Source organism: Astatotilapia calliptera, chromosome 23 (assembly GCF_964374335.1).
Source record: "Astatotilapia calliptera chromosome 23, fAstCal68.1, whole genome shotgun sequence".
Taxonomy (NCBI): domain Eukaryota; kingdom Metazoa; phylum Chordata; class Actinopteri; order Cichliformes; family Cichlidae; genus Astatotilapia; species Astatotilapia calliptera.
In genome coordinates, this window is record NC_137443.1 from 3,079,443 (window position 1) to 3,096,999 (window position 17,557).

The 17,557-nt window shown below is 42.4% G+C and overlaps 1 protein-coding gene and 1 long non-coding RNA gene across 2 annotated transcripts; one reads left to right on the top strand and one right to left on the bottom strand.

Moving 5' to 3' along the window:
• LOC145424557 (uncharacterized) lies at positions 1-393 on the bottom strand. The gene is made up of 2 exons (XR_013905632.1): positions 258-393; positions 1-168 (listed from the first exon to the last, which is right to left on the bottom strand). It is a non-coding gene; the product is annotated as an uncharacterized LOC145424557 (long non-coding RNA).
• Positions 394-12,150: 11,757 nt separating this feature from the next.
• Positions 12,151-16,267, top strand: LOC113015918 (uncharacterized). Its single transcript, XM_080297251.1, has 11 exons — positions 12,151-13,433; positions 13,593-13,735; positions 13,814-13,905; positions 14,044-14,236; positions 14,348-14,401; positions 14,509-14,571; positions 14,797-14,880; positions 14,978-15,069; positions 15,156-15,214; positions 15,353-15,496; positions 15,592-16,267. Exons 1-11 carry the CDS (start codon positions 13,250-13,252, stop codon positions 15,762-15,764), a joined length of 1,281 nt encoding a protein of 426 aa, XP_080153377.1. The 5' UTR covers positions 12,151-13,249; the 3' UTR covers positions 15,765-16,267.
• The last annotated feature ends 1,290 nt before the right edge of the window (positions 16,268-17,557 follow it).

Genomic DNA, 17,557 nt, shown 5'->3' on the forward strand with positions numbered 1-17,557 from the left:
TACAGTGCAACAGTGTTTATTTACAGTGGTGACAATCCAAACAACAATAAATCCCCCCGTGCGATCCCAACTCCCGTTCCGTGTCTTCTCCTTTATCCCGTGCTCCGTGCTCTGTCTCCGTTCCCTGTGTACTCTCCGTGTGCTGCCTCCTGGTCGCCACAATTCCTCCTGAGGAAACACGTATACCAAAGGCAGCCGTGAGTACAAAACCTAACAGTAGACTTGCACTAACCTTGCACAATACACTTAAGACTGACGGGAAGTCACTCAACGATCCAGCGTCGAGGAGCTCTCAGCCACACTGTTTTGAAGCTCCTCTGACGAGGCTTGATCGGCGCCAGGTGTGTGTGGATTCCTGGGTGGGACCGGTCAGCTGGCAGGGCCACACCCACCAGGCCTAAAAGTGCCTGCCACGACCGCACCCTCACATACACAAGCACACACCCCTAAACACCTGACAGTACACCAACACGGAAAAACAGGACAGCAGACACAACCATAATAACAACAACCACAATAATGATAATAATAATAATAATACTAATAATAATGATAATAATAACTACAATAGTAGTCCACACTGCTCACGGACCCCGAATCCCTGGAACTGGGTCCGTGACAATGATTGACTTCTTATGTGCTGAATAGATGTCAAGTCCTCGTTTCACAGCTGGAGACTTTAATTTTTAGTAAACAGAAGGACAGGTTACACCCAGTGGATGCTTTATTAGAGTCCTTGCTGTCTTAATTCTTTGTGAAACATACTGAACAAGGTGCGTGTAACAGAGACTTTGGTTCATATTAACATCATAGCCTTACGCAGTTGCTACACATTTGTCGTGATCTAAATCTCCCATTTCATCACATCCCCCAAAAAATAAATGAGTAAAATTTGAATTACAAGTTTGCAGCTCTCAGTATATTTAGATATCAATCTAAACATTTGTGAATGTTTTTTCTGTAACTGTAAATTTAAAACACAAGTGTGTGAAGATGAAAATTGAAAGTGAAATTTTAAAAATAAATTCTCACATTTACAACATTTTTACCTTCACAAAGGTTCTCTAGTGGATCTAGATTTCTGTTTAAAAGACACTATAACTGCATAAAAGTATTGCCAGGAATAACACAAATCATGGCACTGCATCTGGCTGTCTTGAAAATTAAATATTCATTGCAACTAAATTATTTAGAGAAAAAATATTAATGGCTTTTTCAGGCAGAGGTTTGATTGTGACACTCTGTGACAGTATTTAGCAGTATTTGTAGCATATATGAGAAAACGAGGTCACTTCTGTTTGTAAGAGAACTGCAGGTTGTGACATCAACTCAAACAGACATGGAAAGTCACAGCACCAACAACAATGGTATGTTGTGTCATCACGTTAAAGACGCAGCTCATAGCTTTACCTCGAAACACTGCAGCAGGTTGTGGCATCACCCTAAAGAGCAATGGGATCATCCCCAAACATAATGGCACCATTTTAAACACCCGTGGTATCATCTACAAATGCAGCGGCATGACCTCCACAGGCATCACCCACAAAATGTCGAGGATGTCATATCCACAGTCAGCAATGCCAAGGGATGTCACCCCCAAACACCGAGGCGAACACCGAGGCATGTTGTAGCATTTGAAGGCACCATCTCAAGTCACAGCTCAGTGTTCATTATGATCTCGACACACCCTTTCCAAAGAAATTCGACTGCACAATAATCACTTTTGATTGACCACTATTATGCTTCTGTAACCAATACGTCTACTCACCAAAGAATGAGTGAAGCAATATGGATAACAGCAGAGGACAATTTATTTAGGGTCTGATGGCAATTTACCATAGGTATCCAGCACTTTAAAGGATTGATGGACTGGAGCACATCTGTCCTTAACATACCCTCTTAAACATCAGCTTGACACTGATATATCAAAGGAAACTTAACCGACTTTAAGTGCAAATGTTTCAACCTGAACAACTTAAAACTTCTCTGGGATACAATGTAAACAAAGACAAGAAGAAGAAAAATATTTCCATCAATAGTCACTTTTCCTAACCAGGAGACAAGTGAATATATTATGTAAAGAGTCCTTTTTCTCAGTCCTGGGGTTGTAACACCACAACCTCCTCAGTCCGTAATCAAAGAGTGTCTATTTGACAATAACCAAAATGTCTTTGGATAGTCTTTGTGAATGAAAACAAAACAAAAAAAACAAATGGTATTAGCTGGCCAGCAAAATAAAGAGAGTGTATGGCACTGAGTGCGGGCGTGTGTGTGAGTACTTCGGTCCAAATAATCAAGGTCCGGATGGATGAAGGGATGGCGGCCGCTTGTCCTTTAATGGCACCAGTAAGGCAGCACAGTAGTAAGGCAGCACAGCAGCGAGGCAGCACACCAGTAAGGCAGCACAGCAGCGAAGCGTCTGGCAGGAGAACGAACAATAGTCCTTTTCAAGGCTACTGCAGAAGGCGATATTCCCCGCTAGCTCACCCCAGCTTGCTCTCTGGCACAGCTACAAGCCACGTGAGCTCATAGCCCCTTAGTGACATACGAACTTGGCTACCAACGTCCGCTTAGCATGGCGGCTAATTGTCGAGCTTGCTAGCTTAGCCTCGATTAGCGATTAGCACCTTAATAACCATTACTACACATCACATCATAGCAAACACATGATAACACATGGAATAGTATAATATACATACGAAACAGATTTTTACCTGGCAGGAGAACGAACAATAGTCCTTTTCAAGGCTACTGCAGAAGGCGATATTCCCCGCTAGCTCACCCCAGCTTGCTCTCTGGCACAGCTACAAGCCACGTGAGCTCATAGCCCCTCCCGCTAGATAACCAAATTAACACTGGGTTACATCCACCCCTGCTTAAAGTGTGACGTCCCCGTCACTATCACCCGACAGAGATTGCACTAACCCAGCAATCTGTTGTTGTAATGACAGGAAAAAGTTATTGAGCAATGCAAGTGTCATCGGCACATTGGAACTGTGATGCTTACAATCGACTTTGTAGCCGACCTGATAGTCACTGAGATAAGCCGGTGGCACTCTCCTCCTTTGTGGCCTACCACATGTTGGGGCTGGGCTGAGCACCTCCTCATCGTTTGCTGTCTCCGATCCTGTCAGATCTACAATGAATTCAGGTGCCCCAGGATTCAGAGGATACTGTGGCTGGGACGCCTCCTGTTCTCCCAGAACATCCCTTTGATCCGCCAACAAGTCATTGTCAGGAAATTGGCTGGATGTAAAGTTTATTTCCTCGTCTTGCCCAAACTCCTCCTCCAGCCGAGTTTCTTCTGTGTTGCTCCCTGCATCCACTCTCATGAGAGGTTGAACCGAACTGGTTAGCACATCCTGACTGTCACATTGCAGGTTAACCGGTAGGAACCCACAGGGAAGAAGCATGTCACGATGCAGAACTCGCTCTCTGCCCTCTGCATCCTCTGGCCTAATCACATAAACCGGGATAGACTCATCCGTCTGCTTAACAACGATGTGCACAATAGGCTCCCACTTATCAGAGATTTTGTGTTTCTTTCTTAGGCTCAGATTCCTTACCAGGACTCTGTCACCCACTTCCAATGGAAGGGCAGTAACCTTAGCATCCCAGCGTCTTTTGTTCAACAATTGTCTCTTCTCAGCATTTCTTGAGGCTAGGTCGTATGCATACTTCAACCTACTCTTTAGTTCTCGTACATACTGAATATGTGTTCTGGTGCTGTGGCCACGTGGACTATGTCCAAAACAGAGATCAATCGGAAGGCGTGGCTCTCTACCAAACATCAGAAGGAAGGGCGCTTCTCCAGTTGCGTCATGTTTTGTACAGTTATAAGCATGTACAAGGGGGCGAACATACTTCCTCCACTCCTCTTTTTTCTTATCCTCCAGAGTTCCGAGGAGGTCCAACAGAGTCCTGTTGAATCTTTCCACTGGATTTCCACGTGGATGGTAGGGTGTCGTACGGGACTTTGTAATCCCTGCTAGTTTACAAAGCTCTGCCACTATTTCAGATTCAAAACAAGCACCTTGATCACTATGGATTCTGCGAGGAAACCCGTAGTGACTGATGAAGTTCTCCCATAACACTGTGGACACCGTTTTCGCTGTCTGATCTCTCGTGGGATATGCCTGTGCATATTTTGTAAAATGATCAGTTAGTACTAGGATGTTCCTGGTGTCTCTCGAATCGGGTTCTATTGTCAGAAAATCTATGCACACTAACTCGAGGGGACCACTGACTTTGATGTTGACAAGTTTAGAGGCTTTCTGCACTCGTGCCTTTCGTTTCACACACCTCTCACATGTTTTACACTTGTTCTCAATGTAGCTAGCCATTTTTGGCCAGTAAAACCTCGCTCTAGCCAGTTCTAAGGTTCTCTCAATACCCATGTGACCTGTCTCGTCATGAACACCTTGGAAAGCTCTCTCTCGATGGCTATTAGGGATGACAAGTTGATGGAAGGCCTTCCCCTTTTGATCAAAAACTCTACGGTATAGCACCCCATCAACTAGAAGTAACTTTGATTTCTCCCGTAAAAACAGAACCACCTCAGGTTCCTCAGACTTTCTGTCAAAAGTCTCATCCCCAGTCTCTAAAATGCCTATGATGCGTGCTAAAGAGCTGTCATTTCTCTGTAACTGATACCAGTCCACCATAGACATTCCTGGTAGGGCTGACTGGCCAGGTAGGGGGACCGGATCCTCAAGGTCATCAGGAACCGCACTGTCATTGCACAAGAGTGTTTCCACGGCAGGGATTACAGTGTCGACTGTCTGTGTGCCTTCACCTAAGATCGTGTTGACATTGACACTATGACGCTTACACACAGTACTCATTGCCTCCCCATCGAGAACTTTAAACTCCTCAGGGGACAAACTAGCACAGTCCAGCATGCTGGAGATTCTTCTGTCTGTCTCCAGGGACTCCTCGTCCTCCTCTGAGGGTCCATGAGGCCTCCTAGAGAGCCCGTCAGCATCAGCGTTATGTTGGCCAGATTTGTAGTGTATGTCAAAGTTGTAAATCGACAGAGAAGCAAGCCATCTGTGACTTGCAGCATCAAGCTTCGCACTGGTCAACACATACGTCAAAGGGTTGTTATCAGTCAGCACCTTGAAATTAGCCCCATACAAATAATCATGGAACTTCTCACTTACTGCCCACTTGAGGGCGAGAAATTCTAATTTATGTACAGGGTAATTCTTTTCGCTTTTGGAGAGGCCACGACTAGCATAAGCTACTACTCGAGTCTGGCCGTCTTGAACCTGATACAACGCTGCTCCCAGGCCTGACATACTGGCATCTGTGTGTACTACGTACGGGAGCTGCCAGTTGGCGAAAGCCAGAACAGGTGCTGAAATCAGTTTTTCAACGATAAGGTCAAAAGCAGCCTGGCAGGCAGGGGTCCATTTTGCCCCAAGTGAGGGTGACTTTGTTCGTGGCCAATGTTTTTGGCCTTTATGCCTGGGGGCTAGTTCTCCCTTTAACAAGTCATTGAGAGGCCTGACAATGCAAGAATAATCCCTCACAAACCGCCTGTAATACCCCGTGAAACCTAGGAATGACCGAAGCTCTTTGGCAGTTTGTGGGCATGGCCAGTCTTTCACAGCAGTAATTTTGTCTGGGTCAGGCTGGATCCCCTGGGCAGATATTACATGCCCCAGATATTTCACGGAGGTTTGGAAGAACTTGCATTTAGAAGGGGATAACTTCAGACCAAACTCAGCAATGCGCTTAAGGACCTTCATCACCCGCTCTTCATGCTCTTCCAGTGAGTTGGAGAAGATTATGAGGTCATCTAGAAATGCAACAACCTCCTGGAGGTTAATTCCCTCCATCACTTTCTCCATTGTCCGTTGAAACGTGGCAGGGGAGTTAGTCAAGCCTTGAGGCATCCTCCGAAATTGCCATGTTCCAAACGGCGTTGTAAATGCTGTCTTGGGTCGATCACATGGCTCAACTTCAAGTTGATAGTACCCGCTCTTGAGATCTAAAACAGTGAACCATTTTGAACCAGAGAGCAGAGTGAACGTCTCCTCTATACGAGGCAATGGGTATGCGTCCTTTTTGGTGAGGTTGTTTAGTCTCCGGTAATCTACAACCATTCGCAGTTCCCCATTCTTTTTCCTTACAAGCACTACTGGAGAGGCATAGGGGCTATGTGACTCCTCTATAATGCCTGTTGCCAAAAGGTCTTGGAGGTGTCTTTTCAAATCATTGAAATCAGCGGGCGAAACACGTCTTGTCCGCTCTTTGAATGGGACATGAGGTTCTAACTCAATGCGGTGACTGACCCCCGTCACACTACCAACGTCAAGATCATGTTTCAAGAAAGCATCTGATGCTTCTTTGACAATTCTAGCCTGTATGTGCTCTTTGAATTGTGGTGATATCGGGCTGTCCCCAAAATCAAGGCCAAGAAGCACGGCAGATTGGTTACTGTCCTCGCTATGAGAAGCTAGCAGGGACTGTGCCTGCAGAGGAGCATCTTCGGGCTGGGGGTTCAGATCAGGGAGTGCAACAGGAACCGCCCAATCAATGGGGGAGCACTCAGCAATAGCTGTTCCAGGATACAGTGTGATGCCCCGCCGAGAGGCATTTTTGACCGCAACTTTAAACTTACAGTGAGACATAGGTTTTACATCAACTATCTGGTCATAGATGATAAACCCCCCTGGTGTAGGTGTGTCCTCCGAGCCACACACAAGAGCCTGAAATTTATCGCTCCCAGGTTTAGTGTGGCAGATGGCTTTCAAAGTATACACCTCACCTGGTTTCAAATGCACCGGTACCTTGCTGGAGAGTGCAACACGGAGGGCTTTGACCTCGTCTGCTTGGGGGTCAGCCTGCTTGAAACATTTGGTATATGCCATGACCCAGTTAGTGTCAATGGGTAGAGTCTGCAGAAACTTTGCTCCACCCTTTTTTTGACAGTCTTGTAGCATGGGACCTAACACATTTGTGCCCACAAGAAGAGAAAACTTATCATTGTACGATTGATCTGGACTAACTAATGCTAAGATGTTGAAACACTTGTCTGTGCCACAAGCACTTTCAGGGAACTGAACTTTAGCCTCAATGTACCCCACATATGGTACCTTTTGTCCAGCCGCACCTTCGATGTCCAGTACCTCTTTTATAGAGAACAGTTCTCTATGAGAAAGATAGCGAGAATAGAATGACTCTGATATTATTGACACTTGGGACCCGGTGTCAATTAAACACCGACACGGAACTTGATCTAACCATGCTAAACCATCACAAGGCTCCCCAATTAGACCCTGAGGAAACTGGGGAGGCACCGTTGGAGCTGGGGCTTCGTACATGCACTGGCTTGAAGGCTTGGAACTAGTGATGTGACGTTCTGTATCGAGGCTTCGGAGCGTGTGTCGAGTAATGGAGGGGGCGTTTCCGCGAAGCGCGTATCGAGGCTTGCTTCATTTATGGGAGGAGCTGAAAATGATGACGTCCGAAGCCTCGCTGCCCGGCTGTACCACGTGACTGGTTCATGAAGCGGTTCGAACTTTGCCGCAAATAATCATTTTCCATACTGCCAGCATAAATATACACAGTATACTGCCATCACTACACTATAGGTGTTTTACACACTCCTTTTGTTGTTGACATTTACAGGCTGTGTGCAAAATGCCACACTCTTCAAATTCATGCCAGCTATTATTTTTACGTCCAGTAGGTGTCCTGCTAGAGCAAATGAAGCTTCATGAAGCTTCGCGTTGGGGTGAACCAATTGGATGAAAAGCTTCAGTGCTTCATGGGGCTTCATCTGCCCATCACTACTTGGAACTGCTCTGACCATCAGCTCCTGCTCGTTCCACAGCAGGAGCTCCTACTGGTTTAAAGGCAAGTTGGACTGTGGACTATTCTGTCGCTGAGCCATTGAACACTGGCTTTGCCCAGCACTGTGCCTCTCACACAATTTCTTTTGCACTAATATGGCATTGGTTGGGTTTGAACATTGTGGCAACATATGTGAATCCTCCCCACAATTATAGCAAAATTTCCCAACCCTTTTATGATCACCAGGTAGCCTAGCAGGAGTTGGTGGAGCTGGATTGTGGATTTTGGTTCTGTGCGATAGCTTCTGCCTAGTTTTATCACTTTTGGGATACTGAGAATTTGCTGCAGATGAGCTGTTCATTAGCTCTGCTTCTAGCTGCCTGATTCTTTCCTCCAGTTGCTCTCTGGTACAAGCATCCAGCGCTGTGGGAGGTGTGCCAGAATGCCTGCCGTCATCTGCGGCTACGAGTGTTCGAGCCTGCACTTTAGTTGAGGTGCCGCTCATGTAACGTCTCCTGCGCATTTCTTTTAACTGACTCTCTTTCTCATGCGTTCTGATTTTAAAAAGCAGCTCTGAGAAAGTGGGAATAACATGATGTGCAGATCCCACTATTTCTTTTAGATGCAGAGTGGCAATTAGAGAGTCATCCCAGCAACCTCTGAGGAACTGCTTTAGTAGCTGAACATCAAAATCACTTCTAGGTATGCCATTACCGTCAACTACCTCCTGCAGCAACGTCTGGAGTCGGCGCAAGTAATCAGATGCCTTTTCTCCACTATTCTGATGAGTCTCTAGGTACTGGATATACAGCTCTTCACCTCCAGTGACATTGCCATAAGCCTTGTCAAGCTCATCGAGATAGTCTTTTGGTGATGCTTGAGACCCAATAGAAAGGGCCACATTCAAAGCAGGGCTAGCCAAGCTATCGAGGAAAACACGGCGCTGCTGCCCTTCGGAAAGGGTAGAGTCATTTAGTACCTGTTTAGCTCTAAGTCGCCATACCCTGTACTCTACCTCATTAGGGGGTTTTGGAGAGTTTCCTGAAAATGAGCAGAGCTCAAAACCAGAGGGAGTGTGCATGGGCGAGTCATGTTTTACAATGTGCTCCACAATGACTCTCTGAACCTCCGCTGGCAAAGGATCAACAAGCAGGGAGTCCGCATCAAGTGCCTGTTTAGCCTTGGGCACATGGCCATCATCACAGGCGGCAGTTGACCTGGGACCTGGTGTGGACTGAGTTTTAACTCCCAAGGCAGGAGTTGAGGTAGCTAACCCCTTATATGTATCATTTTTCCCACACATGTGGCTCACTGCAGCCTGATTTAAAGTCATGGGGCTCACATTATATGCTAATGCCAGTTCGTTTACTTGTTCTCTGAAACTAGCAGTCACATCATCAATTGCTCGAGCGAGGGGGACCACATCATGCGCCAGGTGAAAACTGTCAGGTCCCTGAGGACAGTACTCATCTATCTGAATAACCTCCCAACACTCCCCATCTGCTGAATGTTCTCCATCTAAGAGCATTGGGGTAATGCACTCCATGAACTGACACAAAATAGTGTCAGGGAGACTATCTATTTGTTGAATTTTGACAACGTGATCCAGCAAAGCGAATGCTCTTTGCACCTCTTGTAGTTTAATCCCGGCTTTAGCCCCTTTTAACAAAACAGTGTACTCTGGATCAAAACCATACCTGTCACAAAACTCCATTGTCTCTCTCTGCAAAGCAGTAGATGAATTCACAGATGTCTGAGCATGTGCTTCAGGATAAAGTTAGTGATGCGCTCCAGTCCCTGTTCGGGCGCCAATTTTTTTCCTACTACTCTTAGTTGTAACCAATACGTCTACTCACCAAAGAATGAGTGAAGCAATATGGATAACAGCAGAGGACAATTTATTTAGGGTCTGATGGCAATTTACCATCGGTATCCAGCACTTTAAAGGATTGATGGACTGGAGCACATCTGTCCTTAACATACCCTCTTAAACATCAGCTTGACACTGATATATCAAAGGAAACTTAACCGACTTTAAGTGCAAATGTTTCAACCTGAACAACTTAAAACTTCTCTGGGATACAATGTAAACAAAGACAAGAAGAAGAAAAATATTTCCATCAATAGTCACTTTTCCTAACCAGGAGACAAGTGAATATATTATGTAAAGAGTCCTTTTTCTCAGTCCTGGGGTTGTAACACCACAACCTCCTCAGTCCGTAATCAAAGAGTGTCTATTTGACAATAACCAAAATGTCTTTGGATAGTCTTTGTGAATGAAAACAAAACAAAAAAAACAAATGGTATTAGCTGGCCAGCAAAATAAAGAGAGTGTATGGCACTGAGTGCGGGCGTGTGTGTGAGTACTTCGGTCCAAATAATCAAGGTCCGGATGGATGAAGGGATGGCGGCCGCTTGTCCTTTAATGGCACCAGTAAGGCAGCACAGTAGTAAGGCAGCACAGCAGCGAAGCGTCTGGCAGGAGAACGAACAATAGTCCTTTTCAAGGCTACTGCAGAAGGCGATATTCCCCGCTAGCTCACCCCAGCTTGCTCTCTGGCACAGCTACAAGCCACGTGAGCTCATAGCCCCTTAGTGACATACGAACTTGGCTACCAACGTCCGCTTAGCATGGCGGCTAATTGTCGAGCTTGCTAGCTTAGCCTCGATTAGCACCTTAATAACCATTACTACACATCACATCATAGCAAACACATGATAACACATGGAATAGTATAATATACATACGAAACAGATTTTTACCTGGCAGGAGAACGAACAATAGTCCTTTTCAAGGCTACTGCAGAAGGCGATATTCCCCGCTAGCTCACCCCAGCTTGCTCTCTGGCACAGCTACAAGCCACGTGAGCTCATAGCCCCTCCCGCTAGATAACCAAATTAACACTGGGTTACACTTCCACATCACAAACAAAATGCAATCTGTGTGTTTTTCTGCCCTTTGTTCATGTTTTACCACATCATGAAAAATACCTTTAGAGCAGCGGTCCCTAACCCCCGGGCCTCGGACCGGTACCGGTCCGCGAGAGTTGAGGCTCAGGTGTGAAATGTATAGTTTTCAGGGTTTTATCGGTTTTCAGCATTATTTTGTTATCGTTTTTATCGTTAACTCGGTTTTCCTGGGTCTTTTCACGTGTGTTATGAATAAATTTTCTTTTTTTCGGTACCGGTACTAGCTTTATTTTGTTGTATTTATCCACGACACCTTAAAGGCCGGTCCGTGAAAATATTGTCGGGCATAAACTGGTCCGTGGCGCAAAAAAGGTTGGAGACCGCTGCTTTAGATGGGTTATGATTTAAAGCACTGCTGTATTCCTGAAAATGCTTCGGTGTATGTTTGGGTTGTTATAAAGGAAATTTCATGCCAAACATTTTTTGATGTTTCTTTTTGTTTGTTCTTTCTTCTTGTGGATTAACTTTAAACTGGACGGCTGCTTGATCTGAGGTGTGGATCAAGAAGCTTCATGTACCTCAGATTGAAACCTGTATGGTCCTGTCTTTGTTCATGATTAACTATGAGTCACACTGATAATCATAATCTGGCTGACTCACATCTACAATGACAACATTTACATAGCTCAGATCCTTCATAATTTTCTGATTGGTTGTAGTACAATAGCACAATATATATGGACCCTAGACCAGTAGGGTCCACTAAAGACAATGGGACTGAATAACGTCAATCCAAAGCCTTACACATAACAGTATATCTGCTCACTGAGCCAGATTAATTGAACTAGTGATATGGATGGTGACACACACAGAGGAAGTAAGAGACTAGGAAAATAATCCAGGATATGTCTTTCATTTCACAAGTGAAGGGAAATGTGTTTTGTTTATCACAATGTTCCAGCTTCCTCAATTACAGCTGTAGCACCGCCCACTAACACACATTGCAACAACTGTAACTGTCCTGGAGGGTGGACTCATTTCTTCTGAGACATTTGCAGGGTTTCTTCTATTTCTCTTAGAGGGACTTTCAAAGAGGAGATATTTTCCTTTGTCAACTCAGATGTTCAGGTTTATTTTGATTCTCTTAGCTTTCTGATTCACATTATTAGATGTGGTGTGCAAACATTTACTTTAAGGTAAGAAACTGTTCTTACTCAGTTGTTTTTGTCAGTCTGTGTTTAATATTTGCCAGAGAAATGTTGAAATCCTTTTCAAGTTTATATGACTTACCATATATGACTTACTGTCTGGAGATATGGGGTAATGCATATAAAACGAACACTCTTCATATTTTCAAGTTACAAAAAAGAGCTATAAGAATTATAAACCAATCAAACTATATAGAACCAACTAACATTTTGTTTATCAATCTGAATACCCTGAAATTTTATGATTTAGTTGAATATAAAATGGCACAGATAATGTATAAAGCACAAAATAACTTGCTTTGCCCCAGTACTCAGAAGCTGTTCAAAGTCAGAGAGAGTCAATATGACTTAAGGGGAACAGATTTCTTTAAGAAAAACAAGATGAGGACAAATATAAAGCAGAGATGTGTTTCTGTTAGAGGAGGTAACCTGTGGAATAGTTATGACAGTGATTTAAAAAGGTGTAGTTCATTTTCCTTGTTTAAAAACATGTTTAAAAATAGAGTATTAGAAAAATATATATATCAAGAATGAAAAGAACAAAAAGGAGAAAAAAAGACAACAACCTCTTGATTCTTTACTTTGATGTAGTTACTTATCTAAGGTGGAAAGTTTTTTTTTCTTTGTTTTGTTTGTTTGTTTGTTTGTTTGTTTGTTTGTTTGTTTGTTTGTTTGTTTGTTTGTTTGTTTGTTTGTTTTGTTTGGTTTTTGCTTTGTTTTATTATTTTCTTCAAACCCTGTGTACAGGAGCTGCATACAAAAAGATATTTTGTGAAAAGGGTTGGCGTAATAAGCAAATGCTTCAGCCAATACCTTTTGATTAGCCTTGTCTCATGCTTTCTTTCTTTATGGTAGATTTTTGTTCTGTTTTCACTGTTTTTTGTTTTGTTTTGTTTTTCTCACTGTTTTCACTGAGATTTGAATTTGAATGCTAATCAATAAAATCAAATCAAATCAAATCAAAGTTTAATGGATAAAACTGAGAGCTCTCTAAAACGGCTTTCCCCCCTAATAGTTTTCCTAGAGAAATCCACATACACCTCATGCTGGCTCTGTCCACCAAAACTGCATTTGTAATCAAACAGTAGTTAAAAGGCGAAAAAGTTTTAACCTAACATTTATGTCCAGCAATGTGTCGGCTGCTCAATACTCGCAAATCTATGAATGACAATGACATTATACTCTCAAGCATCTTTAAAGCAAACACTTTCAGTGTAATCTGCCACTAGAAGTCTACATGCTGGAAGTATATGAATACTTGCAGAAGTAAATAAATATTTAGAGTGCCAATGGATGACCTGGGTATCACTGTGATATTTATTTGACAGATGTGGATGTGGATTCTGATTAGTCTTAACATCATCTCAAAGCTGCATGGGTATTCAGGGGGTTACTTCCCAGAAGCATGTGACTCAATGTTACCCGATCATAATGGTGCAGCTCCTCAAACCACAAACCCCCCCTTCATGGTTGAATATGTGCCCGGCAGCTATCCTGGAGAGCCTGTTACAGGTACAGGGAACGCTGTAGTTTTTATTTTGTTAAATTTGTTTATCACAGCAATGTCTGGTGTAATTATAATTTACATTTTTTTTACAAGTTATTACAATCTCTCTTCATTCTCTTTTTCCCAAATCTTTGCTCGGATGAATTTTTGAAACAATTTTCAAGTTTTGCTCAAGAGCGAGGAATCCACATATTTTAGAGGGTTTATGTTAGAGGCTCGAGAGGTTGCAGATGAAACACGTCTTACTGGAAGATTTGTTCTACTTGAGCCTGACAAGACTCAACTCCTGACATGCGGTGTTTTGGAAGTAAGTAGTTGGAATTTGATTTATTGTTTTCATTTTTTGTAAATCTGAAGCTCTCTTATGTTTTGCCACTCTTCTCAGGATTCAGCTGTTAGTCACACACTTAATCAAAGAAAAACTTTGATCCGAGTTAACTGGACTGCGACAGAAGCAGAGCAGGACATCATGTTCAGGTGACTTTAAAATTTCTGATATTCTATGGCTGACGTCCACGGTGAAAATCGAACCTGACCTGCTTCAGATTTCTGTAATATTACAATGCAACAGAAAATGAATTATATCAGCATTCATTCCCTTCTAACATATTTCAGAGCAACATTTCTTCAGCAAAGGGTAAAATTCTGGGAAAATGTGAATATCATCTTACCTCAGCGCACTACTACTACAACTACTACACCAGAAACAACTACTACACCGGAAAAAGCTACTACACCAGAAACAGCTACTACACCGGAAACAGCTACTACACCAAGCACCACAAAGGGCAACACCAACATAGAAGAAGTAAGAACCCACAGGTGGATTTGATTTTGTAACACTGTACACAAAGTGACTCATTAACCTTGCAAGAGCTTTTTTTGACAACACTGCTCCCTGTTTCTGATTTACTTTCAGCGAGCAGGTATTGCACTGATGTGTTTTGATTGTGTTTTGGTGGCAGAGATGAAAGTAAGTAGCATATTTAACGATACTCAAGACACGCACTAAATGCTATTCAGCCCCACCTTAAAAGAACAAAAAGAAATGTAATTGTGTTCTACTTCATGTCTTGTTAGGTAATATCCAATATAGGCAAAGTCTTACTGGCCAGTGAGGCTGTTTTTCATCATATAAATAAGGTAAGAGCTGGGGGCCTTTGGTGCTCACAGTGTTTTATTTTCTTCTTGTCCTGCATCTTTGTATTGCTTCCAAGAATTCTTTGAGTATGTAGTTAGTTTGAAAGCCGGGGGTTCACGGGGTGCTGGAACTTACCCCTGCTTTCATAGGGTAAAATATGGATTTTCAGGGCTTTCAAGGCTGTCTAACTTATTATATGCACTGTTGTTTTTATTTAAATTTTGTAGGTGTGTAAGGTAGCAGGCAACGTCCTCTGTGTGGCTGTTGAAATCTCATCCCTGATCTTGTTTAGTATCGGTGATTCCTCCAAGGTGAGAACAACTGGTGGTGTAAAACCCGTCTCATTAACAACATCTGTTTAATTTTTCCCACATGTATTTTTAATGTGTGTGTTTATGTATTTTTTAGGTCATCTTCTTTGCTCTTGTGTGTGTGATGATAGTGATTAATTTCACTGGAACAGTAATTTTGTCTCTGGGGATTAGAAGTGGTCCTGAAAGGTACGTTTAACTTCACTTTGCATGTGCAAACATATCAACTGACATTTGTGCAAAATGTTTATTTCATTTTTCACGTTCTCTTCAAGAAGGAAGATTTGTGAATACGCTGCCAATGTTTGTTTTGTTATCCATAATATATTTACAAGTAAGAAAATTCTTATACTTGTAAATTTAAGAGTATTAACTTTACACCATCAAAAAAGAGTTTGGACTTTTTTTGTGGAAGTAGTTGCCACTGCCTTTACATTGCTCTGATATTATTTCCATGTTTGTTTTGGGCCAGTTGCTGTCATATTTCTTGGTGTTATGGAGAATGAGTGCGGAAATAACGTGAGGGACTCTTGGCTTCTGAAAGTGATGATTGCTTTCACAGTATGGGATTTCCTGAATGTAATCTGGATTGTCATTTTGAGCAGTGAAAAACAAGGTGAATGCCTTGTGCCTGTCTGAATATAAAAATCTGCATCAGATACAGCATCAAATCTAATGAGGAATAATAATATTAGTATTTTTCTGTTACAGGCCATTTAGGAATGAGCGAGAGAAACAAGCAGCAAGTTCATGTCTGTTTTTCTCATTTCCAGAGGAGACTCAGAGATGTTGTTGTTAATATTGTGTCAGTAATCCTCTTCGCTGGAGCCATTTCTTTTTCTATAGCCATCATTGTTGGTATATTTACTTGTCAGAAACAATAGTTTTGTGGTTTGTTTGAATCACAATCAGATTTCTCTTACAGTTTATATATAGTATGGTTACATCACACTGATCATATCACACTGTTTACCTGCTGCTTCCTCATTTAATGCAAGTAGTGCTTGAGGGTCTTATTTATTGTATCTCGTAATTTTTCAATACACCAGGCAGACTACACAGACTGCATATTGCTTTAGCACACTACAGGGGCGATTCTAGGATCAGAGCTTTGGGGGTGCTGAGCACCCAGAGAGCTGCCCAGCCAGGCAAGATAAACTTTACTCGTCACAGTGAGACTTCTTCCCCATCTCTGTCAGTCCCTGCATCCCTAAATGTCTCCAGTTGTCCCGAGTTCTCTCTGACTGTCTCCTTGGTGCAGTTAAACCCCTGTTCCTCCCTGTCCTCATCGTCTGTTGTCTTCGTCTCTGTTATCAGTCATCATAATTTTACCATCTCTGTGCAAGTCTGCAAATTTCTTTATTAAATCATGAAATTCTTAAATTCATCAAGTCTCTCTGTGCCTGGGTCCTCGTCACAAAACATGACATCACTGTTTTGTACATTTTAACTCAATTTAATCCCCACATTTGTAAAAGAAAAGCAAAACACTTTTTTGAAATGTCTGTAACAAATCTGATAAAGGTTATTTAAATGCTGCAAAAGAAGAATGGATTGGAATAAAAAAAATATCCTAACCTTAATTACTGGGGAGAATAATGAATGATGCTCACAGTGAGCAAAAAGTAAACTGAGTGTATTTTCTGGACAGAGATTCACTTTTAATGTGTGTGTATCATATAATACAGATACATAAAAAAATACACTCCAAAAATAGAAGAGTCCTTAAAATATTTTTATATTTTTAGTAGTGCGACAGACAAACAGCAAAAAAAAGTAAATCTTTGGGCTAAAAACGCCCCTGGCACACTATATAGCTTGTTTTTCATTTTCAAGGGAAGTTTTCCTAACGTAGGTTAAATTAATTCTTATCAAAGTTAAGCAGTACTTCGAGGATGAAGTTAGATCCACCTGTGTATTGCCATTTCAAAGCCTTGCCGTGTCTTGGAGGCATTTTCTTGCAGTCAGATTAAGAAAAAAAGCCTAATGAAAAGCCACACAGAACAGACATTATTAGGCAGTGTATATTTAACAGTGGAGAGAGAAGACAATTTCACATACCCGGGGCTTGACATCACACAGGACCTGTCACACAAACACTCTGAAGATGCTCAAGAACTTCTACTCACCATCCAGAGCCAAAGTGACCTTCCCAACACTGCATATCACATCACTGTACATGCACTCAATAACAAAATAATGTATTTCAATAATTGTTTTTACTGTTCACTGTAAATCTGCACACTGCTGATTTGCAAACCTTTTTAATTTCCATATTTAATTTGAGGTCATTCTTGTATTTTTAATGGTCGAGAATTGCACAGCAGTAAGCGTTTCACTGCATGTTGTACTGTGTATGATTGACAGGTTTGAAGGAGGGGTTGGGTGTATCCTTCGTGGTCCACCATATCTCAGAATTCATAGCGCGGCTCAGCCAATTCCAGTTTCCAACAATGGCGGCAGCTACTTAGTTTTAATATTACTCTGTCTGGATCACAAAAAAAACCTCTTACGATATTTTCAGGCCAGAATGTAGCTGTGTAAACTTCAAATAAATGCTCTTTTCATCAAGACCACTTGAGGAAGTGGAAGTGGAGCACTCACTCACAAGTTTCGTCCCCATGAAACTACAGCATGAGCTGCAAACTGATGTCTCATGATTCAGCAGTAAAATGGC

Coding starts and splice junctions, on each gene's coding strand:
- LOC113015918 (XM_080297251.1), top strand. CDS start 13,250: ATGTGGATGTGGATTCTGATTAGTCTTAACATCATCTCAAAGCTGCAT. Junction 13,736..13,813: donor TGACATGCGGTGTTTTGGAA/GTAAGTAGTTGG, acceptor CACTCTTCTCAG/GATTCAGCTGTTAGTCACAC. Junction 15,070..15,155: donor ATTAGAAGTGGTCCTGAAAG/GTACGTTTAACT, acceptor GTTCTCTTCAAG/AAGGAAGATTTGTGAATACG.